We start from the raw sequence: 11228 nt of genomic DNA on the forward strand, positions 1-11228 counted from the left end.
AGGATAGGAACATCTTGAACAGATGGAGAGAAGAAAGGTGTATGTTCAAAGAATGTAACATTGGTAGACATATAGTACTTCTTGGTTTCAGGAGAGTAACACTGGTACCCTTTTTGAAGCCGAGAATAGCCCAAAAAGACACATTTGATCGTACGAGCGGAGAGCTTGTCTAGCCCCGGAGACATGTCGAGAACAAAACATACACAACCAAGACTCGAGGAAGGGTGTGAAAGAGAGGATCATTGGGAAAGAGAATGGAAAAAAAGAACTTTATTATTGAGAGAGGAGGAGGGCATCCTATTAATAAGAAAACATGCATTAAGATGGCATCCCCCAGTGATGAACAGGAATATGGGCACCAAGAAAAAGGGTACAAGCAGTTTCAACCAAGTGTCTATTTTTTCTTTCGGCTATACCAAGTGGACTGATGCAAAATACCATAGGAGCTAAGGATTGCAGAAAAAGTGGATGAGAAATATTCTTTAGCATTACCACTTCTTAAGATTTTAATTACTTGACCAAATTGGTTCTGGATTTCATTCAAAAAGGATGTGCAGATGGGAAACAATTCAGAGCAATCTTTCATTAGATAAACCCAAGTACATCTAGAATACTCATCAATAAATGTAACAAAATACCTAAAACCAAAAGAAGAGACGCGACTAGGTCCCCAGACATCAAAATGAATAATAAAAAAACTAGAATTACACATTGATTGAGACCTTTTAGGAAAGACAGATCTAACATGTTTTCCTAGTTGACAAGACTCACATTCTAAAGTCTGAAGACCACTAAGTTCAGGACACATCTTTTTTAACTTTGACAAGTGAGGATGGCCAAATCGGTCATGTAACACTTTAGGGGAAAGAGCTGCAACACAGGATACCCGTGGACGAGATCCAAAATGGTATAAACCTCCAGCTTCATATCCTTCTCCAATCTGTCTCCCCGAGCCACGCTCCTGTATAACAAAAGATTTTGAATCAAAAGTTATTGAACAATGTAACATTTTGGTTAACTGACTTAAGGAAATTAAATTGAATGGACAGTTAGGGACAAAAAGAACAGATTTCAGAGTTAGAGAGGGAGACTTGACCAACTCCCTTTGAACAAGTTTTAGTGCCATTTACAAGGGTAATGAAATGGGGGTTTTCTTGGAGGGAAAGGGTTGAGAACAATGAGGTATTACCAGAGATGTGATCAGAAGCATCCGAGTCAATTACCCATGAATTTTGACCTTCCATGGATTGAGAAATGCAAGCTGTGGATGTACTTGGGGATTGAGATGAATGTGCCAAACTGTTAGACTTTAATCGCAGATACTCTTGATACTCTTCCTCAGTGAACTTGGAGTTGGAAGTGGGAGTTTCAGCCTTAGAGATATTGGCTGTTTTAGAAGGAAAACCATGCAAGGAGTAGCACTTTTCTTGGGTGTGACCCACCCTCTTACAGTAAGTGCACTGTGGACGTCCCCGACCTCCACGTCCTCCTCCTCTAGTGCCACGTCCTCCTCTTCCTCGCGTGGCAACCATGACAGATGGTTCCATTGTTTCATGAGCTTCCTGAGATTGAGGCACTGGAACATGAAGAAGACGTGTGGTCAAGGCTTCCAAGGAAGGGACCTCATGACTTGTCAGAAGTTGATCTCTGATATGATTCAAATCTGGATGTAAAGCACGGAGGATCATCACCATATAATACTTGTCAAGCTTCTTCTTGATGTCTTCCGAAGATTCCACTTCCAAGAACATTCTCAACTCTTCCACAGCTGCTTGGGCTTCAGTCATGAAGGAGACCATATCATGGTCTGTCATTTTGAGACATGCAAGCTTGTTTGTTGTATCATACAGACGTTGAATATCATTAGCATAAATGCTTTGAGCTTTCTTCCAAAAAGAGTGACATGTTTTGAAGGCTCTAAGAGATATCAAAAGTCGGGGTTCCACAGATTGCCACAATAGGGCACACAATTGGAAATTTGCTTGTTTCCATTGTTCAGCTTTTTCAGAAGGCACTTGGCTTCCATCCTGCTCAAGGTGGTCATAATGTCCTTGACCGAGGAACCACATTTCCACGGCAGCAGACCAAGACAGATAATTCTTTCCGTTTAGCTTTTCGGAAGTAATTGAGGGACTTCCAGAGAAAGAAAGAACACTTCTAGACGCCATTCTTGATAAAAATAGGAGAAGGAAAAGCGCGACAGTGAGGAACCAGAAAACCCTAGAGGGTTTCTTAGGGTTTTCTTCAAGGGGACCTTCTGGACTTCACTGAAGTAAGGTTTTGAGGGTCAGAACAAAGAGAGGAGGCTCAGGCGACAACTATGTTGGTTTCACGATGAGTTTCCGACGGGCAGAGGGCGGCTCGTGAACAGTACGCGCCTGTTCGCAGCGCACAAAGAAGTTGCGCGTGGCGGAGCGTGGAGGAGAATCAGACTCCGGCACCGGTGGGGGTGGTCGTCGCGTGAAGAGACGAACCAGATCCAGTGGTCGCCGGACGGAACAGTGACGGCAGACGGCGGCGAACGGCGGCGGGCAGATGCGAGATGGCAGAGAACCAAGTTGAAGAGCTTCAAACTGCAGTTGACAGCTGCAGATAGTGACAAGACAACCGCAGACAACGGCAAAGGGCACCGGACAAATGCGAACAACAATGACAATGCTGGTGGACAACCCAGGACAGAAACCAGAGCAGGATGAACCTTCTCTGATACCAACTTGAGATTAAAACTGATAAAATATATTCTTGAGGGCTTGACTGATCCCTCTCATTATCTTCTATATATATTGAAAACACAAGAGTACATGGAACATCAAGAGTCTGCACTAGACCTCTAGGTACAGAACTAGGTATGACTCATTAATGGTCTAGCAGACAAGCCTTAATGATGATATATAACAGTAATTATTCTAACACTAATCTTCTAAAAAAGGAAAATAAGGAAACAATATACTAAATAAAAACTAGAAAATTCTCCAGATATTTTCTCTAATTAGGAAGATTTTACAGATATTTTCTCTAATTAGGAAGATTCTATAGATATTTTTTCTAATTAGGAAGATTTTCCTCTAATTACAACATAATCAATTTTAAGTCCTAATAAAGACTTAGCGAAAATATCTGCTAATTGATCACTTGAGTTAACAAACTCGGTCTTGATGTTTCCAGATACAATCTTTTCTCGAATGAAATGACAATCAATCTCAACGTGCTTGGTCCTCTCATGAAAAAAAGTATTAGAACTAATATGAAATACTGCCTATTTGTCACATATAAGTGTCATTTGAGTGACATCTATCTACAAATTGCAACTCTTTAAGCAATTGTTTAAGCCAAACAAGTTCACAAGTGACTGAGGCCATAGCTTTATATTATGCTTTTGCACTAGATCTTGTCACAATGCTTTGTTTCTTGTTCTTCCAAGAGATAAAGTTACCACCAATAGAGACATAATATCGGGAAGTAGATTTGCTATCAGGAGGAGATCCTGCCCGATAAGCATATTAATAACAAGGTTTAATCATTTTGGAGATCCCTATTTGTGTAGATTCATGTCAATTAGGTCCTCGTATTTTCAAATAGCTCAATTAGGTACCTTTTTCTGTAAAATTGAGTCAATTATGACCTTGCCATTAATGGTTGTGGACGGCGTTAAATTTGTTTCCTGGTGGCATGCTGAGCTAGCAATTATAAAGCATGTGGCAGAGTGAGGTCTCCTTACATAGAATTGATTTATTTTCATCAAAAACATGAATTCCGACACGCATCACGGAACGCCGTCGTATTGGTGCTACAACTGTACCCGCTTCGTTCAGGCCACCATCGCCTGCCCCCACTGCCAGAGTGGCTTCGTTGAAGAGATTCGCACCAACACCTCGCCGCACCACCATCTCAGCCCTTTCCCCGACAACCATCTTTCGCTCCGTCGACAGGGATTCCGCTGTCGCCGTCGCGATGCCGCTGGCAACCGCTCACCCTTTAACCCCACAGAAAAGTTAAGGGTGTTTTGTATTCTGCTTTGTTTTTTACTGGTTGTGGCTGCGTTCTTCGCAGGGTAGATAAACAACTCTAGAAGGAGAAAACAGTTTTTACATTTTATATTTTTGTTTTTTTGCCTCTGGATTTTGGGCATGTGAGCTGTCTAGAAAGCCAAAAGGGGCATCTTTTTAGTGGTTATTGTATGATATATTTCATTCATTCATCTATTTGAACTAAAGTTTCGGAGTGGAGAATTTTTGTCCGAAAATCTGAAAATGAGTTAGTTTTTTATCCATGCATATCCACCAGAAAGATATGATTTTGCAGTTTATTTTACATCTTAGCGGTAACACAAACCTCTGATCAAAAGGCCTGCAATGGTTCAGAGGAGAAGCTTGATGATGTTCGCAGCCTTGTTGGGAAGGATGATGGTGATCCTTTGAGAATTGTGAGTGTTGGTGCTGGTGCTTGGGGCAGTGTTTTTGCTGCTTTGTTGCAAGATACTTTTGGCCAATTCCGTGACAATGTGCAAATCAGGATATGGAGAAGGCTAGGAAAGGTGTGCCGCCAGGAGCTTCCTTCCGATTTGGAAACTAGGGCTTCTAGTCAGATCGACGAGGAGGCGATAGGGTTACTCGATTCCATGGCACCGGAGAGAAAGTGAGAGAGGTAACAGGGATTTTATTTAAAACTTAAAATAAATCCACCCTTAAAATAAATCCAAGTAATGACTTCGTACTGTGTCACATGCTTATTAAATGCTAGCTCAGCATGCCACCAGGCAACAAATTTAACATCGTCCACAACAATTAGCGACAAGGCCATAATTGACTCAATTTTACATAAAAAGGAACCTAATTGAGTTCTTTGAAAATACGATGACCTAATTGACACAAATCTGCACAAATAGGGACCTCCGAACTGATTAAACCTAATAACAAAGAACTTTTATATGGTTATTGGAACCATATAACAAACCTTTTATAGGAGATCTTTAATGTATTTTAATATATGAATAACTGTATTCCAATGATCTTCACATGGGGAATTGAGGAATTAGCTCACCACATTGATTGCAAAGGAAATGTCAGGATGAGTAACATTAAGATAATTCAATTTTTCAACTAATATTCTATATTGCTCAGGATTTGAGAAAGGCTCTCCCTAATTTGGAAGATGTTTGGTATTAGGATCCATGGGTATGTCAACAGGTTTAGAATTCGTCAACCAAGTTTTCTCTAAAATATCCAATGGATACTTCCTTTGAGTTATAACAATACCATTGTTGGATTGTCCTATCTCAATACCCAAGAAGTATCTGAGTTTCCCAAGATCTTTGGTCTGAAAATGGTGACCAATATTTGTTACTAGTAAAGTGATCTATGGCACTTGAGTCGAGAACCTAAGGTCCAAGAGAAGGAGGCTGAGTTAGGCCAACAAAAGATATACCTGTGCATGCAATAAGAGCAGTGGAACTAGCGTATGGACTCCGATCAGGGCAATCTCGATGGCATGGTTGTCGCTTGGGCATGACGAGCAAAACAGTTTGATTGTCGATCTGAACTTAAACTCCAACAACGGTGATGGCGACTCTGGCAACGGTGGAGGCGGCTCCGACAACCGTGCATGCGGCTCTAGTAACAGCGATGGTGGGTGCAGTGTCAGCGGTGACGAAAAAAGTGGAGAACGTAAACTCTAAATATCATGTTGAATATAGTAAAAACTAGGTATAGGGTTAATCTCCCTTCGGTAATACACATAGGATAATGCATTTATAATAAAGAAAATATGAGCTAAGCCCAAATACAAATAAATATGTAAAATGACATAAGACACAATATAAATATCTAACAAGAACAAAAATCAATCAATGGAGACACACCATGAAGGATGTTTTAACCATTCTAGAACTAGTCAACTACATAATCAAGGTCATGTCATTGGTCACTCATCCATCCTTGAAGATGGGGATTCAAATCCGTTTAGAAAGAGAGTGGAAAGTGAAATTACCCAATTTTCATGGGAAAGATCGTATTAGGTAGCAAGCTAGGGTTGAAAAGTTTTTAATTAATTGTATTTATAAACATGGCCTTTTTGAAAAGCAAAAGACTAAACCAGAACTCAAATTGTCCATGGGCTTGATTTGAATGGAAGGGACTAATGTAAACTGGATTAGATCTGGAAGCCTATAATTACACAAACTCACCCAAACACTAGCATTAAACTCACACAGACCAGAATGCCGAAAATGTGGAAGAACAAGTATTTGTATAGTTAGAAATCACAACAAACCTCTCAGCTCCTAGAACTGTAGGTACCGAGCCATTTCACTCTCAATTCATCTTGCTATCTGCACCCTATGAGCCACACCATTTTTTTGTTCCCTCTGTTACAATCAGCACTCCATTGTGAACAACTACAACCTCTGCTGCTGATTGCAAGGATTCCTTCTTTCTGGAGTAAAGTTTCAGAATCCTTGGGCTGTGTTGACCCAACAATTGGTCCTCCAGCTGACCGTTGTTCCTGGGCTCTATCAACATTGGAGGTTTTCAAGGTGGAACCATTGAATAGGTTTTCTAGTAATGGAACAGAAAATCCCTATGAACAATTACCGGCCTTGCAATCAAACAAATTGTGTGTTGGAGTTTGAGCAGCAATTTATAATGTTCATAGGCCCAATTACCCAGATTACAGAAGAATTGACTTTAGGATTGTTTTATGAATGATTTGAATGTGGTTAGTATGTAGAAGAAAATTTAGGACTCGTGATCCACAAATTGTGCCCACTGTCATTCATTTAGACAAACAGATAAACAACAAATTTTATATTTATAATGCTAGGCTTAGAGAAAAAAAAAAAAGGAAATAGTCAACTTTCTGTTCGGTGTGGTTTAGCACCAGAACACTGGGTCTGGGCTGTTATAACCAGTGAGATTTGAATCCTAATTCAACCCGAGAACAACATTTTTTTTCTTTAAAAAGGGTTAAAGCTGATAGAGATACAGTGGGAACTGGGAAGATGTTATACTAGTGGTAATTCAAAAGAAAATTCATTGTTCAAAACATTTTGTTTGTTTAACTTGAGAAAATTTTAGAAAGAAGTTTATCGTTTTCAATGTTGCCAACCATTATTATGGCCACATCATGGGTATCATGAAAAAACTTTAAGAATGCTTATTTTGAGAGATGAAGATAAAAAGGTTGCATTGTTGGGACCAAATTCATAGCTGAGTTGCTAGGAACAATTACTTTATTTCAGTACTTAGTGCAAGGCTTCTTGTGTAACACAAGGCATTGATAAGCCATAACAAAAATTAGGCAGTTATACCTCTGCATTAGGAAGTTATTTTTACATTAATTTCGAGTAAAGCAGTTTTATCCAATGGTGTGCCAGTTATAGTTTGACAACTTGCACAAGGCAATAACGGGTTGAGGTTGTTGATTTTGGTGTTTTGAAAGAAATCTATTTTAAGGAAACCCAGTATTTTTTTATTTTTATACTAAAATCTTAACTAAATACAGTAAGATGATTCTATAATTTATCTAGAATTAAATGTGTTTATTTCTTGAATCCAACAGAAACAGACCTATATACTCACGGAAAAGCATTTATTAGACAATATCTTAGTGAACAGCCCAAGACAAACAGAAACAAAAATAATTGCGTGGATAAAATAGAATAAACATTATTCAGATAAAGAATTGAGACACTACAATTTGATACCTATGAAGAACTATGGAATGCATACCTTCTCTTGAGAAAACAGCCCAAAATCCCCAGTTTTACACACAACCTCTGTTGCATTTCACAGCATATATTACTCAAAAAATAGGATAACATTAAATTTACTATAAAAGTAAAATAGTGAAAGAATTTTAGTACCTTTGTCTCTAATAGTAATTTCTTCTGGAAGAGCAGTATGGTCTCTGAAACATTAAAAGATAAGCAATGAAATGCTCAAAACCAAAATAAAATTCCAAAAGCATGTAATTTGTATGTTATAATCTAGTAAAACCTTACTTGCCAGTATCTTCAAGTACATCCAACTCAAAAGCATCCAACTGTAATCTCTCAGGTATACTAACACATATACGCAAGGTTTCCACATGGGCAAAGTCTTCTCTATTGTCCACAAATTTATTAACGTTAATGAGCATCTCCTTGCAATCATCAAGTGCATATTCAACCTTTCTCGAGTATATTCTGACAATGCCGAGAAGAAGATAGCCTAGTACTCTATAGGATACAACATCCATTTCTTGCAAAATTTTGTCTGCAGAGGGAAAATAAAATAAATAAAAATGGCAAAACAATAGCATAAAGTTAATCTGGATTTCACAAGGTGGATTATAAACAGAAACAAAAAAATTCTTAACAGTTTTTGGGAGTAACAGGACCAACCACCATCAAACATAATCCATAAAAAAGTGTTCTTACAAACTTCTAATACAATTAACCAGTTTATTAGCTTTAATAAAATTTATTAGGGAAAGCATTTTTAATATTTAACCCAGTCAAGAAAAATTAAAATTCTACATATTATAATTGCTGCATGGGTAGCTCCAAGAACACTGGGCAGTGGGGTCCTTGGCCCCAAGACCTTTCCCCTTGGCAAATATACAGCTCCACACATAATCAACATGACTAAAAAATCCATCATGAATGACTAAAGAATTAGAAGAAGTTAAGAGTAAATAAAATCAATTTTATGCATCCCTAAAGCTCGAGCATGTATGTCACAGACACCAAGCTTAAGATACAAAATCAACCCACGGCCTACAGAGGAGATTAGTTAATGTATCAGCGAATTGATCATTGAAGTTAACAAAACTGGTAGTTTATGTCCTAAAAGAATAATGTCAAAGACAAAATGTAGTCAATATCTGTATTTTTTCCTTTTATGAGACTAGGTTAGAAGCAATATTTTGCATAGCCAAATGGCTGGGGAAATTTAATTTGGTCTGCTACTATCCCACCAGCAAAAACTGATTAATAAATTTTCATCCCTATTTTTAACTCCATAGGAAATATACCATAACATCCTATAATCATTACCCCTTTCAATAAGTTGTTGACAATGTTTGCTGATACAAGTATCAAATAACACTTTTGCAACATCTATCCATGCTCGTATATGATTGTGGTTTAGATCACTGTTACCTGTCTTTCAGTTAGTATTTGATACCCTACTTGGCTACTGTTAACTTCTCGCATATATCTGTACAATTACATACTATCAGTACAATCAGACTCGTTTCACGAAAACAGATTTTCTTTTCAACTTTCAATCAATGTGACCGCAACCACATTCATCATTGTCACTAGTTGTTCTCCTTAAACTTGAATTCAACGCCAATAACTTCCACACAAAGAGGAATTATGATTAGGATAATCGCTTCATATATATAATAGACATGTAAATTGCACACAATAATTAAAATTGTGTATTAAAGAAAGCTCTAAAGCCGCAGAAGCTTCATCGTATTTACCTTAACGGCAACATGTTTTGCCTACAGGGTTAAAACCATTCTGCTAAACCAAAAGCCAAAGGGTATCTTGGAAGCAATAAATAATTCAAAACTCCATAAACAAAAACTGTTTTCCACCACTAATTTTCCGTGGCCAGCAAACCTACATCCACAATTTTGTAACTAACCTCAGCTAAAACTACCCCTTTTCGGACCATTCCCCAAACTACTCACAAATACAAAAGAACATAAACAAATACAAAATTTAAGCCGCCATAACCACTCATGGAACAAAAAACACAATAGCAACAACAACAGAAAAAACAGAATTTCATGTATACCAATGAAAAACGAAACAAGCCAACCAAAATTTTGGATGTTTTTCGAAGTAAGACAGAAAGCATTTGCAATTTTATCACGTAAAGAATGAGAGAGAGAGAGAGAAGACTAACCAACAGCAGAAGAAATGTCGGTATCAAGGACCTGAATTTTCCTGAGTTTCTTGAAGCTGAAAGCCGCAACCCGCACAGGATTACTTCCAAAACGAAGAAGGAACTTGGCCTTCAACATCTATTTCTCTTTGGTTCCACTCCACCCTGCAAAGTGGGTGTACCTGTTTCAAAGAATGAAAAGGAACTATGTGATGAGAATAAGGTTTTATCATGGTCTTCTGCTAAGTGCTCGTTTCTTGAAGAATGTGTACCTTGATTGCAAAACGATCGACTACTATGGTCAGTAAGAAGTTCTTCAGTCTTCACACAAACACCTACTAGTTAACGGAAAAACACTTACATCACCGCCGAATACATAAACATAAAAGAATTAATTGAATTTTAATAATCTTATAATTTGAGTACTTTCAGTTGAATTTTTATAAATAAAAATATTTCAATAAATGTCTAAAATGTGATGTAATAAAAAGAAAGAGACAAAAAGAGAAAGTAAATGTATAATAAATATAGATAAAATGGAAGTGTTTGTGAATTGCTACTTTACCTTAACGGCAACATGTTATTTAAATTTTTATTGACAATAAAATATGATATTATTATTTTTAATAATGGGATGTCATTAATAAAATAGTTAAAAATTGAATTAGAAAATGTCTGTTTTTGAATCAATACATTGAAGACCATAAAAGAAATCAATAATAGGTAGGTAGACATTCCATATATTTTACATACTCCTTAATAATTTAATGTAATTCTATTTTATTTTTATTGATTATTATGGTATAAATATAATTATTTAATTAATGATATAAGTTGTTAAGTGATTTTCTTAAAAAGTGTAGTTTTGAATTTCCCTTAAAAAAATAAATGCTACTGAAAACATAATTTTAAGACAATTATTATTTTAGTCTTTATTTTGGTTCACTTTGTTTAATTTTGTTTAATTTTGGTTCTCATTTTTTTCTGCATTCAATTTCGTCTCCAATTTTGTAAATTTTGTCAAATTTAGTCCTTTTTTCGTCTAAATTATTAACGAAGAGTATAGATGTTCACTAGTGCAGAAAGGGCTTTTAACGTCAATCAATAGACGTCTGTCCACAAAAGCCCCAACGTATATAATTGACCGGTGGCATATTAGTAAATAAGTGGAACTCGAGACGTCCGTCCTTGGTCGAGCCGGACGTGTATAATATTATAGACGTCCGGCTTTGGCAGACGGACGTTTAATAGGCTGAACAAGTGAACCCCTGTCAGCCTTTGAACGTCCGTCCTTGGTCGAGACGGACGTTTATAATGTTATGAACGTCCGTCCTTGGTGAGGGACGTTTAATA

General features: G+C 37.3%; 2 protein-coding genes across 3 annotated transcripts in view; both read right to left on the reverse strand.

Annotated features, from left to right (window-relative positions):
- The window catches only part of SYN2 (Rad21/Rec8-like family protein), a 37827-nt gene extending 27581 nt beyond the window's left edge, over positions 1-10246 (reverse strand). For both annotated transcript variants that reach the window (XM_088116478.1, XM_088116477.1), the window contains exons 1-5: positions 10148-10246; positions 9897-10057; positions 7997-8249; positions 7859-7902; positions 7725-7771 (exon numbers count right to left, since the gene is read on the reverse strand). In XM_088116478.1, coding sequence (XP_087972604.1) covers positions 7725-7771; positions 7859-7902; positions 7997-8249; positions 9897-10014 — 462 coding nt within the window. In that variant the 5' untranslated portion in view covers positions 10015-10057; positions 10148-10246. The remainder of the gene's footprint in view (positions 1-7724; positions 7772-7858; positions 7903-7996; positions 8250-9896; positions 10058-10147) is intronic.
- Positions 1009-2862, reverse strand: LOC148197823 (uncharacterized). Its single transcript, XM_088116484.1, has one exon. The coding sequence runs from the start codon at positions 2166-2168 to the stop codon at positions 1050-1052; it is 1119 nt and encodes a 372-aa protein (XP_087972610.1). The 5' UTR covers positions 2169-2862; the 3' UTR covers positions 1009-1049.
- Positions 10247-11228: the final 982 nt, after the last annotated feature.

This window comes from Vigna umbellata, chromosome 5, assembly GCF_029865625.1.
Source record: "Vigna umbellata cultivar VRB3 chromosome 5, Vumbellata_1.0, whole genome shotgun sequence".
Classification (NCBI taxonomy): Eukaryota; Viridiplantae; Streptophyta; class Magnoliopsida; order Fabales; family Fabaceae; genus Vigna; species Vigna umbellata.